This window comes from Zeugodacus cucurbitae, chromosome 3 (genome assembly GCF_028554725.1).
Source record: "Zeugodacus cucurbitae isolate PBARC_wt_2022May chromosome 3, idZeuCucr1.2, whole genome shotgun sequence".
Lineage (NCBI taxonomy): Eukaryota > Metazoa > Arthropoda > Insecta > Diptera > Tephritidae > Zeugodacus > Zeugodacus cucurbitae.
In genome coordinates, this window is record NC_071668.1 from 75,422,189 (window position 1) to 75,442,641 (window position 20,453).

The 20,453-nt window shown below is 37.9% G+C and overlaps 1 protein-coding gene across 4 annotated transcripts in view; it reads left to right on the forward strand.

Annotated features, from left to right (window-relative positions):
• LOC105212050 (protein sickie) overlaps positions 1-20,453 on the forward strand; it is a 333,362-nt gene that overhangs the window by 23,709 nt on the left and 289,200 nt on the right. For 2 of the 4 annotated variants that reach the window (XM_054227850.1, XM_054227851.1), the window contains exon 1: positions 6,204-9,053. The exons of the other annotated variants lie outside the window; for them this stretch is intronic. In XM_054227850.1, coding sequence (XP_054083825.1) covers positions 6,219-9,053 — 2,835 coding nt within the window. In that variant the 5' untranslated portion in view covers positions 6,204-6,218. Of the gene's footprint in view, positions 1-6,203; positions 9,054-20,453 lie in introns of those variants that run through there. 4 annotated transcript variants of the gene reach the window in all.

The following is a 20,453-nucleotide window of genomic DNA, read 5'->3' on the forward strand; positions in this document are numbered from 1 at the left end:
CAAAATTATATATTATAGCTCCTAATAGTATAATTGTTGGGAATTGTCTTCCCAAAATGTATATTAATCATACAGTCGATGAATTTTCTGCTCATATGTAACATACAAGTTAACAGCTTTAAACTGCCACAATTTAAATATATAGCATACCTTTAGGCACATTAAGATATTTGAGCAAAATGTTACTCCTGATGTGGCGCGCAGACTTTCATTAGGAATATTGGCTTTGATTACAAACTGTAGTACTAATCAATACTATTTATCAGAAATCAAAAAAATTGAAGCAGAAAAACTTCATTTGGTTTTGATTATAGACGTTAAAAACTTATATTCATATGTATAACAAGTAGTAGCCAATAGATCAATATTCCCAACAAAATTGCATTTACATTGTCTGCTGTTTGAAGACATATGCTTCAAGCATCGAGTGTTTCTAATTCCTGTTCTAATTATTTCAATGAAATTTTAATCGTTGGACATTCCTTTAGCACTACAATTCATCATTTGAGTTTATTTAATTAAATAACCCGACTTCTATGCTCCCAAATAATTTAAACGTGACAAAGGCAACTAAATTTGCCGCTTCCTTCAGTTCCCCGGTTGTATAAACACACAGAAGTGCAGCACGCCTGCAGCTATGCAACGAATTTGCAGCAACCTTTTAGGGTCCTTCGTAAAAAGACAACCAAAAATTTACACGTTGTCAAACTACACTATGAAGGCCATTATAAATGCTGCGCTAAGCTCATAACTCTCACACATATACAGTTGTGGCACCGCTTCTAAGCAAAAAATCCTAAAAGTATGCTAGAGTTATAGTAAAAAGTGCTTGCGCATAGATTCGCCTAGTCACTTCGCAGGCATTACAATATACATTTTTGCTTTGCAAATCTAACAAAATACCATAATGCTTGCGCGGAGAGAGTGCAGTCAGAGGGCACTGGAGTTTTGTAAGCAAAATGGTCCGACTAAAATTATGAGCTCAACGCGTGCCCATATTCAGGCGTCATCCATTAGAATTTTGGTGCGTTTCCGTTTTGCTTATTTTTTTTTTTTTGAAATCCTTCTTCTTTGCCGACTTCCGCTCAGGCAGTGGGCAGTAAATTATGACTGAAAATATTTACTTTGCAATTTTTGTTTGCTTGCTTTTGAAACGTTTCTTATGCTTTCTGTTTTTCTTTCTGCATTTCACTCAATTCTGGCAGTCACGGACACTGCACTGCGTTCAACTGGTATGCGCTGCAGAATTTTTGCTTGAGGGCCTACACAAATTTGTCGACTTAGTTAATGGGTTTTGACGTGCCTGCTGCGGGGCAGTTCTAAGTTATGGACACAATTATTTGCGAAGGCATTTCGGTAGAGTAAATTAAATAGCGTAGGAAGTTTATTAGACTGTAGCCTAAATGTATGCTACGATTTTGAATTGTAGTTGTTCTTAAAGCTAAAAATTTAGTTGAAAATATGCATTTCTATACAAATCTCCTATAGCTTAAAGACACTGTTGCTCGTTAGTGCTCTTTCAATTAGTACTAATAAACCAATAAGTACAATCATTGCATGTGCGCCCTAAAGTATGCTTTTTACAACATTTTGCTTCCATACACAAAGCACAAAGCAGCAGCGTACAAGTATCCGCAAGCAATTTCTCTGCTGTTTTTTTTGCTTTATTTCAGTGCAGCTCTCGTTTACATGCTTCTCTCAAATATTTACCTTACTTTGCTCAGTCAGTGCGAGCACACATACACCGACACACGAAATGTAGGTCGCGTTCGTAGTGCTCTTTACTCCAGTGAGTATGCTTGCGGTTTTCTATGTATGTATTTGCTCACATCTTTAAATAGAGTTGTAAAATCTTTAATATAATGTTGGTACATATGTGCTAGCATTGCCTAACAGAATCACTTCAATGCGTTTCTAGTCGGATTGCATATTTTATGCGAATCACTGCCAAAATCCTCTATTATGATTTGATTTCATTTAAGCTAAGTAGAGCATCAGAGCTCAGTTGTGTATGCATAATTTAGTAGCAGCGAGCATTTATTTACATTTTTATAAGAGGACTAAGGGGCAGTTGGGTACATTTGAAGAGCAGCTGGTTTGGTTATATAAATATTCATGCAGACATGTGTGTGTATTTATACATGAATAAACAAAAAATTAGCTTTAATATACAAATACACTAACATAATCAACTAATTTTACGTTTTTATACCATGCGAGCAAAATTGATGAATTTTTGAAGCAATTTGTAGAAATTTAAAGGAAATAGTATAAATATATTGAAGAAATATATATTTCAAAAGCTGAAAGTAACATAAGTACCTCACTGACTAGGAAAAATAATATTTTTGGAGGATTCTGTGATATTAACTATATATTTGCGGCTACCTGTCTTACTATTGGGTGCTAAAGTTGATTGATATTGCCATTGATATCCTTATATAATGTATTTTTATTTATTTAATTATACATTTTGCTGCTTTTGAGCATAAATCCCGAAAAAAGTATAGCAAAATTTTAACTTGTTGCCTACTTTAAGGCGCATAATGCCATTAAAGTATATTTTACTCAAAATCCTTATAAGAGTACACACATATCTCCGCATAAATATACTCATACTCTACACTTATGCCAAAAAATATAACTAGAGCATAGTGGCACAGTTGTTATGCCATCGCCACTGGAGCAGCACTTTCAGCGCTTTCATGTCACACTTAAAAGCAGTTCGAAGTTTGTGGCAACTCCTTTTTGCCGCGCCTTGAATGGCGTTGAGTTGATATCAGTTTTTCGGTTGATGTGCAGCTGTGGTGGCAGCAAAAACAAATGAAAAGCGAGTAAATTTGCCGTGCTTGCCACAAAAGTTCGGTAAGATTTTGACACAAAACCGCACAATGCATTGCGAGCGTGGCAAATAAAAGCAAAGGAGAATAAACCAAAAGTGCTATGCAACAGCAGTGAAATGAGTTGAAAGAGTGTCGAAGTGCATTTATACATGCTATTGACAGTAGCTGCTCTATGAATAGTTTGAGACTGTTCTGCGAAATGTGTGCTTGTGAAGATAGCAACATTGCTAGTGCATTGTTGGGAAATACGCTCAAAGTGTGCTCTCGTTTTCTGGCTAAAACTTTAGCAACTCTAAGTGCAAGTTTTAGCATCTTCATTAAGTGACGAGCTGCTTAATCTCTTTCGCTTTTATGTGCTTCCATTCCACACTTGTGCTTCGCTTTAAATTTGTTTACTTTGAGAAATGCGTTTTTCCAACTATTTTACGGTACTTTTTCACTTATTTTTGTGGTTTTATTTGGAGTTGCTGCTGCAGCTCTGCTCTCTAACTGTTTGCACTGCTTTTCAGTTGGCTGACCGATTGTATTTGCTCGATGATTACAACTACTATTCTAATGTATATTGACCGTTGCTGGTGAGCTTTCAATGTTGTATAGTGTAAATACCAGGGATTGTGACATTTGATGAGTGCTGCTCGTTGACTACAAGCACTCTCGCTCCCCACTGTCACTCTTGTTGGCTGCTGGTGAAAGTTTACACAAAGTATTGCATTGAAGTGAAGTAGTGATATTGCATTAGAACTAGTGTGCTCTGTACATCAGTGCTCCATTTGGTCATTGTTTTTGTAGTACTAGCAGTATTTGCTTTGTTAACGACGAAGTTGGGTTGTGGAAAAGCGTGAATTGAGTTTAAGCTAGAAATAAAGAAAATCATAAAATTTTGTAGCATACTTTAAGGCGTTTTAATTAATTTTAAGCTAGTTTTCTTCGGAGAAGACACTTAGTAAAATATTCTGCTGTATGCGTTCATAAAATTGTCTAGTTAACTTGAAAATTCAAAAATTATGTTGCAAAATAAGCTGAACAAGGAAAGTAAAAATTTGTCGTGCACCCAAAATTATACTTCGTTTTTATACTTGATTGTCCTGTAGCTTCACAGGTCTATACCTACACTTATTTTCTTAAGCTAATTTGCATTTATACTCCTTGTAAATAAAAGAAAGCATGCTTGCGTTCAAAATGAGCGCCTAAAAGTATGTCTTTGATCATCTTTGGCATTATTTACCCATTTTTTTTCTTATAAAAAATTAAAAAAACATGGTAATATGAACTTGCACACTAATCTAATTTCCTAACTAGTTAGCTCATATAAATTAAGTAAGTCATTGTTGCGCCTAATTGTATGCCATTTGTCTTCCTCATACACTTGCATTATTCTTCTTCACAAACTTTGCCGCCCCAAAAACCGACAATCTTGACGCTCACAATTCAATTAAAAATTTACATTTTAATTACAAAAGTAACGTGAAATTACAATGGCCTCGAAGGTAATGACAAAAGTTCTGCTTCCACCGCGCGGCGTCCATTGCGCTTTATACATATATGGCTCTCTCTTGCTTTGCATATTACTTTTCCCATTCCGTCATTTTGGCTTGCAGCTCATTTCATTGCCATTTAAATTCATCATGCGCCAACAATTATGCAACTTGTTGGAGTTTATTAGCATGGAAAAAAACGAAACAGCGTGAATCAATTTGCCCAGTTGTCTTGGCAATTTAACTTTCGCTGGGCGGACTAGTGCGCAATGTGGTTGACGAGTGGCTGGGAAATTGCAAATTTACAACTTATTGCTGGGCTGTTACGGGAAGCATACTTTTAGGTGCCTCCATATGCCGTCGCAATATGGGCAGCTGGTTTGTCGGGCAGTCAGGCGGCTACTACTTGACGCTCGGCTCTCTGTCTGCAATTTCAGTTCACTAATTACCCAATTAAAGCCATCACCACTGTTGAGTTAGTAGCACATTAAAGTTGGTTGTAAAGTAGTGCATGATTTTAGGCGTTGAACGCTGGTAGTGGCATTAGTGTTGCTTTAATGCGATCGTAAATGCTTAATGGTAGGGAGAAAACTAAAAATTATCGGCATGAAAAATGTGAAAGGAGCTTAGCATACAGCACATCAGCATAAAGCTGGATATTTATTTTAGTGTCTTTTAGGATGAAGATCTTTGTATTTTTGATAAAGACTTGAGGAGTGAGGAGTTCAGCAGATTTTTTCTTCTTAATCTTCACTGAAATTAGTTTAATTTTAAGGTAATGGCATATAGAAATATAGAAAGTGCTATAGAAATACCGAATTCGAAAAGCTTTGGACAGCTTAAAGCAAAGGTCTTGAGTGCAATTTATTACTTCCTAGATTTTTTGTTTGAAAGTATTTTTTTGTTTTCTTCTCTTTCATCAACAAACAATTTAAAGTTCAAAAATATTACAAAATATCAAAAAAAAAATTAACAAAGCGAAGACAAAAGCACAAAAGCTCCTACGAAAGCACAATAGCCCTTCACTGTTACTTCAGCCGCCTAAAGGGTGAAAGTCTGTCAGTGATTGCCAAAAAACCGTTAGCACTTCTATCTTCCATATGATTTTATGGTTTAATACTTTTTCTGGACTTTTTTTCGCCGTTTGAAAGCAAATACAATAAAAATCCATTAACTCTTACACTTTCTGCATCCGTTCGAGGGTAAAGGAAAATAATTTCACAGCCAGGCCAAGGGTTGGGGAGGCACATAAAGATGAAGATTTATGAAACCATTAATTTCATTTTATTTTAACGACACAGTTAGGCCAACAAAAAATACACAGATAAATTAAAAACCAAAAGGCCAGAAAATAGTGAACAAAGAGAAATGCAAAAAAAGTGAAATAAAAAAGTGATAACGAAGGAAATGATAACGAAAGAAAGCACAGCACAAAAGCACTGAGTGATTGTTTGCTTGGTCAGTTGAGCGTGAAAATGTGAAGAATTTGCATTGGTCAAAATGAAAAATTTCGCCAAAAAAGTTTAAAGTGAGTGAAACGTGAAAGAATGTGAAACAGCATTGTGCTTGTGAAATCATATTAAAATTGTGCGAATACACAGGCAACACAAAAGAAACAAAAATTTTAATAATAACAGCAACAAAAATAACAAAAACGAGTTATGAAAACTCAAGCGATGCGATCCGCATAGGCGCAAACAACTGCAGTCTGCAACATTTCAGCACACAACAACCACAGAATGCTACTCAGAAGCATGCAACAACCGTTAACCCCTACCAAAAAACACCTACCCACCCCACACCTCAAGAAAATTGCAACAGCAAACAACTATTTTACACTAAATGCGATACTCAGTGAGCTGCAGTGGACCCAATCTCCTTGTAATTACTGGCAACGAAAATGTCTAGCCAACAGCGACGACCTCAATCTGCAACAACATTACATGTAAACGATATACAAAATAACGGTACAGCGACTGGGTACAAAGTGCAAAGCGTTGATGATAATGAAACTGTGTTAGTGGAAGACACAGCGCCCAACAGCAAGGATAGTAACCGAAGCACCGCTAGAGTCCACAAAACCCAAAAAGTTGGAGCGAAAACCTGCGACACGCCACAGACAAGTGCCGAACACATAGTGAAGGATAACAATAACTGCCAAACAGCGCAGCGATATAAAGTTGGCAGCGGTAAGCCGGAGAGTTTGGTGGCCAACGAAAATGTCAGTGCGCTAGGTGTGAGTTTAAAAACATCAATTTACGACTGGGACTCACCCAGCTCATTTACCGGCACTGTGAAGAGGCGGAACCGGCGTCCGCACACAGTAGCCAGTGCATCCATTCATCTACCGCGTGGTTTGGGCCACGTGAAGGTACAGCAGAATGCCGCTTCCGAAAACACCGCACTCTCAGTGAAAGCTTTGGCATCTAAAAGCGCTGCGGCAAACACTGTTGAGAAAACCACCGAAGACAACCAAGTAAATATTTGTGATAATAAACGTAACAATAATGCAATTAATGAAAGTCAACGCTCGACAGTGGAGGTGAGTAGAAGGTTGCGACGTCGTACGATACACAACGAAGTAGCCACACATAAATCTACTACGAAACTAGCAGCAAGCAACATGCCGAAGTCACAACGTCAGGGTAAAGAAAAGTCAAATAAGCTGCGACACAGCAAGTCGTTGGCCAGCGCGGATCGTAATGCGAATAATGCTGCGAGTGCGTCGTCGCTCACGGGTGACTACAGCGGCGATCATAATCCCTTAACTGCGTCCGTACACTCGCATAACAGCGCGCCTGGCACAATACCGAAGACCGCTGGCACATCCTCATTGCATGCTTCGCAAACGCATATCAATCGTAATCTTTGCAATGCCACATTTACACATGCGAACGAGTTTCGCGATGATCCGAATGCCATACGTGACGCTAACTACATGGAATTGAGCTTCTACGATGGTCGCTATACAGGCGCTGAGTCGACGCAATTTACCGAGCTCTTTTGTGATTTTCCCGTGAGTTATGAGTCTACGACGGTCATTACGAATTCACAGTTCGCGAAGTGTGGTCACTCGGCGCAGCATTCACCGCAACCGCCGCCATATCGTGAGCCACCGCCACCAACGCCGCCACCGATCTCGCAAATGCCAACGCGAGATTCGCGTTACCTCGCCATGCAAACATCTGCTGAGGGTGGTGTCTCCTTGTCGGCACCAGCGACACCGTCGCGCGGTAAAGTAGTGCTCAGCAAGAAGGAACGCAAAGAGTTGAGTAAGTTGAATGCGCGTTTGGGTGTGTATGATGGCAGCGAACATGCGGGCGGTAGTGCAAGCGCACAGTCTAGTCCCTATAAGGGTCGCGTGTCTGAGTTGAAGAATTGCTTGGCGCGTGGTTTATTCGCATCGCTCAGTCGCGGTTCGCAGAAGTCGCTTACAGCGAGTAGCGTGACGCAGGATGATGTGACATCTTCGTCGAATGAGGTTTCACCACCACCACCGGCGCCACCTGATGCCAGCCCACCGAACTCAAATGCTTCGAATAATAACGATGCAGACTACAGTGAGAAATTGAAGAACTTACCGGTGCGTCAACGTAAGACGCATGTGTCTCATATGGACAACTACTGCTTATTCGATCCCGTAGACTTTATAAATGAGAAGGCTATGCGTCAACGTACACATGAGCAGTTAGGTGGTATGTTTGAGCCGGCAGCGGTACATGGTTTACGTGATCCTCTATTTAGTTCGCGTCAAAACTTAAACTTTAGTGAAGAAGAAATCGTGCCCGAAGTCATTTACAATGAGGAATTGCCTGAGGAGGAAGACTCCACACTCGTTGTAGAAGTAACCTTCGAGGAGGCTTGTGGTGGTTCGGTGCATCCAGCGAATTTCGACCATCACAACTACTTTGTTATCGATCCAGATGACTTTGAAGAGGAACCCGTAGCTGATATTGGCATACCAAATCCGTACACCAACGAGCAATTGGTACATGCAAACTTAGAGGCGTTGGCCGTACGGTCTGTAGCAAATACCGTCGAGCCTATGTTACGTGAATCTGCCAGCTTGGAGCAGCTACTCGAAGTACTCGATGCAGCGCCAAGCATGTCGAATAGTCAGGAATCAAAGGACACAAATACCACCGCCTCCACCACCACAACGACGTCTACGGCGCTAGTAGAATCATCCACCTCCACAAACTCAACGAGTTCTTCCACCTCCGCAACGTCTTCGCAAACGACGTTGCAACGCACAAAGAAGCGTTTAACCTTCTTGAATCTTTCACCGTTTCGCTCGTCGAAACATTCATCCGCCAGCGGCAGCGCAGGCAGTTCGAATGATAAGCGCGGTAAACGCTCCGCGAGTAATGACAATAAAATGAACAGCTCCTCCATATCCGATGGTGCCGGCGCGTTAAGCACCGAGCAACGTGCCGTCTCGGAGCTGGTCAGTTCAGAGCATATGCTACACCTGCAGCATATGTTGCTTGATGGCAAGGAACATTTACGTGCGCGTACCGTGCCGATCGAATCGAATTATGTGCTATTCAATCCGGGTCCTGTGCCAAGTCGTAATGTGCCGTATAAAATTCGTAAACCCCGACCACTCTCTTCGCATAGCGATGCGGACAGTGGTTTCTTGAGTCCTTGCTCGCCCGATGAGCTGTCGGCTTTGAAATTCAACTCTGCGATTTTGGTGCTGCAGCAATGCGACAGCGTACAGGGATACATTGAGGTAAGCAACCATATGAAAGTTTTTTTAGTATAATTGTATGGACCTTATTTATAAATATTGGGAAGTAGATTATTTTCGAAAAGTCGCAGAGACTTAAAAGTACCGTTAAGTCTGCTAATACAATTCTCTTGGACATCCTTTGAATTTGTATGAAACTAGTCGAAGAAGGGTTACCATATATTATAAATTTAACTATTAATCTTATCTGATGGAATGAGACCAAAGAGAATTATATGTTTCCTAATCTCAGCCTTTACAGAAGATTACCGCTACTCTCTATATATACATTTTTTTTTTTTCAAAACAGTTAATTAACCCACCACAATTCGCATTTATTTTAATGGCTTCAGCAGCTGACACACTCCTTTTGTTGATGACAAAACTCAAATCCCAATGCGGTTCTAAATTCGAAAATACAAGAAAAATATAATGGGGAATCATATTTTTGCTTTAGCTGCTAATCTGATGGTAAGTAACGACTTACCACATTTATGAGTGCCACCACAGCGAGCGCCGCACGCACCGCACCGGCCACTAAGCGGCTTAGCTGAACTTATGATTAGATATAATACGCTGGATGTGTGTTTCTTAGCTATCTCAGCAGCGTTGCGATAACTTGTAATATTCTTAACACATTTAAATCGTTTCTTGCAACAATGATTACACACTCATTTAAGGCAACCCCAAGCTAGCTCCTACTCCGCCTTGAGGGCCCATTTCCGCGATTTATCAACGACACCCATGGCAAATGCATCTCCCGCATTGCCTTACATATATACCGTTCCGCTAAGATATAGTTAAGGAAATTATACATGATGCAGAGCGGAAGTCATTTGCTTATCCGCCACACCAAAACCCACCCCACCGCCTCGCTGTTTAGAAAATTGGTCGAATTGGTTGCGAAATTGCAATAAATTCTTGTTTGGTTACCGCGTTGAGCGAGCGCGCAGAGTTGGAAAGCGGGTTAAATGCGTGCAATTATCAAGGGAGCCCTACAGCACACACTGCTGCTACAAACGCAATAACAACGACAAATAGCATTTGTGTCCTGGCAAAGCACTTCCTTTTGCTGTCACTACCTCCACTTCTCTTGCTGCCGTGGCGCGTTGTGTGAAGTGCAACACTTGATTTCTTGCCATTTGCCACTTGCAATGCCAGCGCATACTCAAAAGGGTGTTGCTGATTGCAGCATTCAAGCAGCAACGCACCCTCTTACCACTTTACCATCTCACACACATATATAAACATTTATTTGTTAGTATGTGTGTATGTGTGCGCGTGCCTCGTAAAAACTCTAATCGCTGCGTTGCTGCAAGTGACACCACCATTAACGCGTCGCACAGCGCGCTAACTGCATTTGCAGCTTTCCCTTTCTGCCTGCCAAAATGAACGCTGCCGCCGACCCTTGGGAGCAATCAATCGTTGCCTCGTCGACGTCGTTGCTATTTCCTTGATTCATTCCGGTGTGTGTGTGGACAAATTTTCGTTGCCTCACCCAAATTGCTTCCTTGCACACTATTTCGCATCGCTCTAAGTGAAGTTGGGGCTGTAAGTAACATGTGAGCGATTGGAAAATATACGACTATTTTTTACGATTTTTCCCCAGACTGACGCAAGTGCAGCAAATAACAGCTGTACAGAAAATATCAAGCACTTTAATTTGATTGCTAATATCATATATATATTTGGCGCATTTCAAATGCATGTGTGCTTCTCATACTAAAAATTCATTATTTTTTATTGCTGTTGCCGAATTTAATTCTCGTTCAATCACGTTATTTAGCTAGTAGAACATGCGACATGAATTTATATGAGATATATTCGATAACCATTTCGTTTGGTATCGTATTACGAGTTGATCTGTGACTAATTCCTGACGTGAGTCCATAAATTCAAGCAGCTATTGATGTTATATTTCTTCTATCAAATATTTTTCTTATTAGAAATATTCTTTCAAGGATTTTTCCAACCCCAAAATAGTATATTAAAAAAAGTTTTGTTTTCCGATACACGGTCTTATATAATTACTTCAATTTTATACTCAATAAATTTTACTAATAAATTTCGTTCTACTTACTTTAAAATTTATTTTTATATTTTTTCAGTGTTTCGAGTATTGATTTTTTGGTCCAAAATAAGTAGGTTTTATTGTGAAGTTGGTTTAAGCGAAACGGTTTTAGCTTAAAAACGAAATGGGTGTGTGGATTTGAAACCATTTCTTATTATTTAAATCAATTATCCTCCAAGGATTTGCTTTTGATTATAACTGTCTTTCCTTTTTCATTCGTGCTCCAAATATTTTTGCAATTCTTAAACGGTTTATGTTAAATTTTTTATATATATTTTGATTCTGCCTTCAATATGATTTTTGGAAATTAAATTACTAATATTCCTATAATTCATATAAAATCTATAATATATAAATACATCATATAACGGGTGATTTTTTTGAGGTTAGGATTTTCATGCATTAGTATTTGACAGATCACGTGGGATTTCAGACATGGTGTCAAAGAGAAAGATGCTCAGTATGCTTTGACATTTCATCATGAATAGACTTACTAACGAGCAACGCTTGCAAATCATTGAATTTTATTACCAAAATCAGTGTTCGGTTCGAAATGTGTTTCGCGCTTTACGTCCGATTTATGGTCTACATAATCGACCAAGTGAGCAAACAATTAATGCGATTGTGACCAAGTTTCGCACTCAGTTTACTTTATTGGACATTAAACCAACCACACGAATGCGTACAGTGCGTACAGAAGAGAATATTGCGTCTGTTTCTGAGAGTGTGGCTGAAGACCGTGAAATGTCGATTCGTCGCCGTTCGCAGCAATTGGGTTTGTGTTATTCGACCACATGGAAGATTTTACGCAAAGATCTTGGTGTAAAACCGTATAAAATACAGCTCGTGCAAGAACTGAAGCCGAACGATCTGCCACAACGTCGAATTTTCAGTGAATGGGCCCTAGAAAAGTTGGCAGAAAATCCGCTTTTTTATCGACAAATTTTGTTCAGCGATGAGGCTCATTTCTGGTTGAATGGCTACGTAAATAAGCAAAATTGCCGCATTTGGGGTGAAGAGCAACCAGAAGCCGTTCAAGAACTGCCCATGCATCCCGAAAAATGCACTGTTTGGTGTGGTTTGTACGCTGGTGGAATTCGGTGGAATTCGCTGGTGCTTCGGAGAACAATTCATCTCAAGAAATGGACCCGTAAGTTGGCCACCAAGATCATGCGATTTAACGCCTTTAGACTATTTTTTGTGGGGCTACGTCAAGTCTAAAGTCTACAGAAATAAGCCAGCAACTATTCCAGCTTTGGAAGACAACATTTCCGAAGAAATTCGGGCTATTCCGGCCGAAATGCTCGAAAAAGTTGCCCAAAATTGGACTTTCCGAATGGACCACCTAAGACGCAGCCGCGGTCAACATTTAAATGAAATTATCTTCAAAAAGTAAATGTCATGAACCAATCTAACGTTTCAATTTTATGCGTTTTTTTTTTAAAAAAAGTTATCAAGCTCTTAAAAAATCACCCTTTATATATATATCTAACTTGAGTATTGGCTGACTTTAACTTCCTTTTAAAAGACTTACAAATCATTAGTATTTTCACTCTCACTGTAACCAAACCCCGATGAAACCCAAACTTTGTCAAAATCAATTACAAATATAATACCATCTCTCTGGGAATAAACTAAAATATACTTCTTTTAGCATTAACCACGATTATACAGATATAAACAAAAATACCATTTAAGACCACCACAACTAAGTAGTTAAATCCGCGTGCAATGCAAAAATTTGATACGCATTACAAACGCTTGCCATACCGACACGCTACACTGCACCACGTCACGCATACGCATAGTTTTAGGCGCGCGTGCCGGCTATACCGCAAAACAGCAGCCACAGTTGATACGCGAAACGCTGACTGCATACGAAATTTTAGCGAACAAAAATTATAAATAAGTATTTGGAAAGGAGGTGGGGTAAGGCTTTTATATTGGTTTCCCAAGAAACGCAAAAATGTATGCTACTACATATTGTCTTTGGAAAAAGGGTGTCAAATGACAAATGTACGAATTTGTAGACTGAAATTGTAGTCTGCAGTAATGGAACATGTAATGCAACACTGCTCAAGCGTGCAATTATAGTGGTACAAATAATAGTAAGGAATTTGTGGGAGTGTAACAGGGAAATGTAACTCGGTGTAGATTGGTGTTTGGGTAGGTGAAATATGTGGAGAAATTGAAAGAGAAAGATAGATTTTCCTTAACTAAAAATAAAATAAAATTTTAATATCTTTTATAAAACAAATAAAATAGGATTCCTAATGTTTGAAGCGCAGAGAAATCGTTAAAGAAAGAATGTATGCGCCTGAAGGTAGGCAATACATATTTTAGTACGATTTAATATTAAAAAAATATATTAATTAGGTTCATTTCGACATAGAGGGAAATGATTATTCTAATTAATATGCTATTGTTTCACTTGTAAAGTCTCTACAAAATAAAAAGAGATATGAGAAAAGATAAGTTATCTCCTAAATTTATGCATTTTTGTTAATTAATATAAATTTAGGGGGCGTTTTTACTTTGGTTAATATTTAACAAGCAATAAATACGTGAACAAAAGCAATATTTATTACAGCACAAAGGCATATTTATATGAATATGCATACAAGCCCGGTTAAAAAAGGGTCTCTGGCTACGAAAAAACGACAAATTCCAGGAACAAGACGTCATATGGCCCACTGACAGCGCGAAAATCGCATTAAACGGCAAGAATTATGTCTTCCAAAGATCATAAAACAAAACAAAAGCACAATTAAATGTCATAAAAAATAACAACAAACACGCCTTTGTTTCGACACGCGTGAGCTACTTAGTGTGCAGGACGGGCCGAGCGCACGCTTGCTAAAGAAATAATTTCGGTCGCTGTGCGCTCGTGCGGCATATGTGGCAAGTAGACACACGTTTTAAAATATTTTTGTTGTTATTGTAGTTGTTGTAGCAATCATTGGCCCAATAAGTTGTAAAAATTGTCTCGCCAAAAGTTTCCTGCCAACAGTGGTTGCCCGGCACAATTACTTGCAACGCAACAGCGGTGACACAATCGCACTCCTGTACCCTCACCCCTTGCAGTGTATGATAATCATCATCAGTCAGTTATTTTGTCATACGCTGACCGCTGTGAGAATATGCTAAGCGAGATGAGGGTTGCAACGCTGCTTGCTTGAATGCATGTATGTGTGTATATCTGTTTGTTGTCCTGCACACGCCGCATATCCACTTGCCGAGTTGACAAATCCTCGGTTTGGAACGCGTGTCTCCATGCTTGTGCCCCTTTTTGGTATTTACACTCTGCCATACACCCCCACCTCAACTTTTTTGTGTGATTTATGACTGCAATAAAAGTGCCGGCGGCTGTAATACATAAAAGCGTTGAGTGCATGCAAGTGCCTCTCTGTATGTATGTGTGTGTGTTTTTAAAGCACTCCTGCTCAGCTCGCTTACTTCAATTGCAACACTGCATTTATTCCTCAATATATATCTGTGTAGTTGTGTTTGTGTGCGTTCGTGCATTAGCCACACATTTGCATTGATGTATTTCATGCTTCGTTGCATGCTGTTAGGCGCAGTGCAAGGCAATTGCTTACTCACTTACTTACTCTCTTACTTATTTGTGCATTCATTCATTCACTCGTTCATTCATTCAAGTAATCCATTGCCACTTATTCGCCGCTGTGCCCCGCTTTGCAATCAAGTGGGTCAGTTGGTTTGCTCAGCTATTTATGCCGTTTATGCAAATTTTTCTGGGCAATTGAGCCAATTCAATGGTGAATCATTGCAGAAAGCGTGCGTTTTGAAAGACTGCACCACAGCGGCATTTCTATTTACTTAAGCCACTCACTTTGTTGGCTAAGCGCATATTTAGGACAGTTAGTGCTTAAGTGCAGCGGAAGCGAACAATTTTTGTGTTCTATAAATTTTAAAAATCTTTAAATTTAAAATATTTTTTAAAAATATATTTAAAATATCTTTTATTCGAAAGCTTTCAATATTTGCTTTCCAACATTTCCCGTGCAATGCAGAAATGTATGAAATACATGAAAGAGGTTTCATACATTTCTGCATTGCACGCAAGCACTCTCATAATTGCTTCATTCTCGATCGTTTACCTTCACGCACTGCCAATATGCCGTTGTATACGCGCGCGCTTTAATTAATTCGTACGCTTGTACGCTTCGCTTCGGGTAATACAAATTGCTTTTTAATTTCATACTTTATTTAAGTCACATTAAATGCGTTATTAACTTCCGTTAATCGGAAATTACCGCTTATATGCTTGTGTGTGTGTGAGTATGCGCCGTTCTTCGCACAGAAATGTTGTTGCCTGAATTGCAGCTGCAGCGCAGTATATGCAATACGGTGACTACCTTTTAATGTTAAGAGCTGGAAATAATTATAGATAACGGCGTTAATTACTGATAGTTAAATATACAATTGAACTTGTTGTTCTGCAAAAAATTTTAATTAAGCAATTCCAATTTGTGAAAATCTTTAATCGCGTTTATGGGGTTTCCTTTATTCCCCATAAATGCGATTAATTTTTTTCCAACAGACAGAACGAACATGAGAGAGATGTCACACATTTTCTGAGATATTGGCTGATGATAAAAATACATCTTCCTAAATGTAGGCAACAAATATTTAAATATTTTTTGTATAAAAATGTCAGTACTAACGAATGAGGATTAATATTATAGCACTTAACAGTTCTGAGATATTCCTCCTAATTTGAATTGAATTGACTATAGAATTTGAATTTCCGAAAGCATACTTCAAGTTTAGTATTAAGAGCTTCTGAGACTGGGTATATCATTCACTACTTTTATGAAGCAACCATCTAGTTAAGAATATTTACTCAAATTTCTTTATCTCGCATGTATGTATCTATTGTATCAGAAAAATTACAAATCAAAATTATTCATAAATGTTTGATTCTTTACATGTAGAGTAATATTCCTGATTTGTGAAAGAGGAGAAATGTTGGGTTATATATTGAAATATGGTTGTCATGATAATTTATAGAAGAAATTTATCCAATTTAACTAAGTATCACCACTAGAACAAATACAATCATTTATTCGTTGTGCATAGGACGAAACAGTTACAAACTATTTGTAAGCTGGTTGAGAACAAGTTAGGAACTAATTGTGAACTAGTTGTAGGCTTATGAATTCCTCGGTATAAGGCCTAAGATTAGTTATTCGAGTAAATTCATTCAAAATTGGTTAAACCAAGTATTATTTTCTCTTACGGAGTCGATTGAAGGCTGAATAGTTTTACAAAAAAATTGTTTATTTTAAAGAATATAAAAAGCTAATGACTATATGCAATAATATTTCAAATTTTAAACTTAATTATAATTAAAAATTGCGATGGCCACTAGTTCCACAGACAAGAGAGACTACTTTGAACATACGTAAGCCTGCTCTGATACCTAATGTTACTACTAGTCATCTCAGAATTAAAACGAACATATTATTCTATGTAGAGGGATGTAAATAGGTACTAGTCATATGCTTCTTTAAGTGTCATACTGAACAAATTTTGGTCTCATCGCATGTTTCGCAAGACATCGATGCAAGAACTCCTTTAAATTAATGATATTTTATATAATATGTCTCCTATAAGCGTGGACAAACAATATATGACTAATTCAAGCTCCAAAAAAATAACAATTTTCTTTAAAAAAATTACTGAAAATTCTTCGCTAAAACATGGTATTTATGTATGTAATAGTAGTTCCCAGTAGATAATTGATGCTTCTGGTGAATCCTAGGACGTTCCAGTGTAACTTTACCACAGACAATCAGTTGAAACATAAATATGTGACTGAATATGCAAATCTTCAAGGAGATATTGTATTAATTTTAGAATAAAAAAATATATTTTATTATTATTAAACATTTTTATATTTAAAAAAATATTATTTTATAATATTTAAATTTTTTTTTAAATTAAATTGAAACAAAATGAGAAAAAATATCATGTGGTTCACCTGTAACGAAGAAAAAACAATATTACAAATTTTAAAAATTCATTCAGCTGGAAATTCAAAAGCTACTTTACATTTTTGCATTTTTTTGTTTTTATTTTTGTTGCATAAATCAGTTCAATACACAACACAGACACTGCCACCGTAAAACGTAAAGCAATACTTGCAGACTTAACAATTTATTTATTTACTGCTGTATGTCACAGCAAGCATAATGTAAAATTATCCGACAACATCTGTTGGCAACATATTTAACACTTAACGGTGATTTTAATCAGCAACATTTATATGAAGTGCATTTTTCCAATTTTTTTAATAGCAATTCGTAATCAGCCGCAGACATGCAAGCCACTCTCACATGAGTACAACAACAATTATGAACATTTTCCCCAAATTAAAATTGTAAATAATGTCGACTGGCACACCAACAAACACATACACACACAAACGTAGTTGCGTTGATAATTATAGCACTGCTGTTGCAACGCCAATTATAATAAATGCACGAGCGAGCGCCTAGAATTATGCTAGCATATTTTTAATAACTCTTTTTCAGCGCAGGCGAGCATGTGTGGCAACTACTGTATACCTGCATATGCTCATGAAGTATAAGCTCCTGCATATTCAGATATATTTAAATAAATTGAGTGAATGCCTACATTATGCCAAGCATTAAGTTGAGAATTTATTAATGCGCCGGAGCACAAACCCACTTACACATACATACAAACAACCGCACAAAGTTATAATCGCATTCGCAGACATTGATGCATGAGAACCGATATGAATTATGTTCATGCAGTTGTTGCTGCTGCTGCTATTTATAAATTTGTGCTGCTGTTGTTGTTGTTGTTGGCGCATGTGGTCGCTTGATTCAGTTTGTTGGCGGTTAAAAATTCATTTTATTCCATTTCCGCTGCTGCTTTATTCGATTTCCACTAGCCAGTGTTAATTTCATTGCATACGTGCATAATTTTTTGAATCGCAATCCACGCCTTCCCCTCGCCCCACCAGCCAGCATGCTTATGTGTGTCCTGTGCCTGCATGCCTGAGTTGGTTGACAAAATGAAATGCATTTCGCATAGCTGTATACAATATATTTTTAATATTTTTTTTTTTATTTCCTATTTTTCGCTCAGATTTCCATCAGGCAATTGCTTTCAATAAAATGTGCGCACACACACATGCGCATTTCACGCACACACACACTTCAATATAAGCCATTAACGTTATGCGCGTCGCTCTTTTTCCCATACTTTATTTTGCATTTCCTCTAGATTCGCTATTAAAAGCAACTGTTGTGTGAAGCAATAAAAAATATGAATATTACTCTGTTGCTGCAATATGGCAACACTGCTGCACTGGGTTTTGGCAAATGCGTTTTTAATTTCTTTTGCTTCTTCTTCTTTACACATATTGCCTTAATGCCGTTATGCAACACTTGTTCTTGCATATGCAGTTGTGCAGCGTAATTTCGTGGAAAATTGTGGAAATTGCCTGCAACAAGGCGCTCTTAGTATGAATGCACCCACGTGGAAGACTGACAAGCGCGCGCCTTTGTTGCTGTCATTAAATGCGAGCAGCGAGCAGGCATTACGCTTCGTCGGAGCTTTTTCGGCAATTAAAAGATAATTTTTCATGTGGAAGTTGCGCATATTGTTTAAATATTGATGAGATTTCTATAGGAAATATACGTAAAAGATAATGATGATCTTCATAGAGATCTTCAACAGGCAGGCAAGTGTTGCCAAGCAAATTTGTCTCTTTCAAACACCTTTTCTGAACTTATATAAACATAATTACTCATTTCAAATTTACTACCAACATTACTTCATTGATGTAACCTCAGTATGACCCAAGCATGATCATGTCACAATCAGGCATTATCTCACTGATCATCCAATATTCACTTAGCTTCTTATGAGAGATATTAATGCAACATATAGTTCTCTATCTTAGATAAAAACTGAAACATAAGCATAATAAGCAACAAAGATTTATAGAAAGAACCACGAGAATTTCAGCTTTAGTAATTTAATAAATATGGTCTTGGTAGCACCATTTTGGTAGTAAAAATTCAGCTAACTCTCACATCAATATTATGGGGCATGTCCCACCTAAGTGCTTAAATATATTATTTGAGTTTATAAAGTAAAAAAATCGATAAAGTAAAGCAAAAAACGACATATATTCTAAATTTACTTCAAAAATAAGTTCAATACCATCGGCGCCTAGCTGTAGGCAACAGTATGCAACATCCATAGCAGAGTATTAAATAACTGCCAATGTCTCTGCTTCATTTGTTCACCGGATCGTGCTACTGCTGCACACTTGCGATTGCCACACTCTGTTTGTGTAGCACCTTAATCGTCGTCATTGTAACTTAAGTGCTTTTAAGTTGCGCTCACTTAACGCCCAACACTTTAAATTGTCATGCGCTGCCTTTTAAAATTCACTTCGTTGCACATTTTTTCTCAAGCTTCTTCGCTTGTTATATTACATGGCAATGCTGGCACTTGTATCGCCGCTCATTATCTGGCAATTCGCTGTTTCAGTTTCTTGCAATTTCCACTCAACTACAGTTTCGTTCGCCCGCCTCGTCGGAGAAATATCAGCATGTTCGTTACTTTGGCGCTTCTTTGAAGATTTTTACAATTTTCTTAAAAAGCATTTTTTTTGCATTACTCGCATCGTTATCGTTTGTTTTTATTGCCACTTCGCTATGTTGGCAGCCAGATGACTGATAACGCTGCAAGACTGAATGCTGGTCATCCTTCACAATTCATGTAAAATTGCTGGCTTTTGTGCTCTGTAAAAATATGTAAAACAAATAATTTATATTTACTATATATATATATATATTTGGCGTAGGAAGCGCTTTAAACGATTATAGCCGAGATATATATATCTACTACTTTATATCTACTACTATTTTTACAACAACATATTTGTTTTGTTGTTGTATTATTAACGCTTTAATTAATCTATTTGCAACACAAGCACATCATCTCCACTTCCAATCACTCAACTGTTTAACGCCAAAGCAGCGTTTTAAAATTATTTACTGCCTACTTTAAGGCGCTGCGCCGTTCTTAAGCGCAAATAATGCTTGATTCCCTTGCATTATTGCAACTACCATTAATTTCACAAGATTACAGTCCCCAGGTGCTAGTATTAACAACTAAAATGCAATCGCTTTAGTTAGCGGCATGTACTTGCCTCACTCCCAAAAGTGTGCTATGAAAAAAATAATTGCTCAGCGTTGCATAGGCAACCAAACCCTAAGGACTTGAGAAATAACTGCAATTACCTGTAAGTCTCTACACAC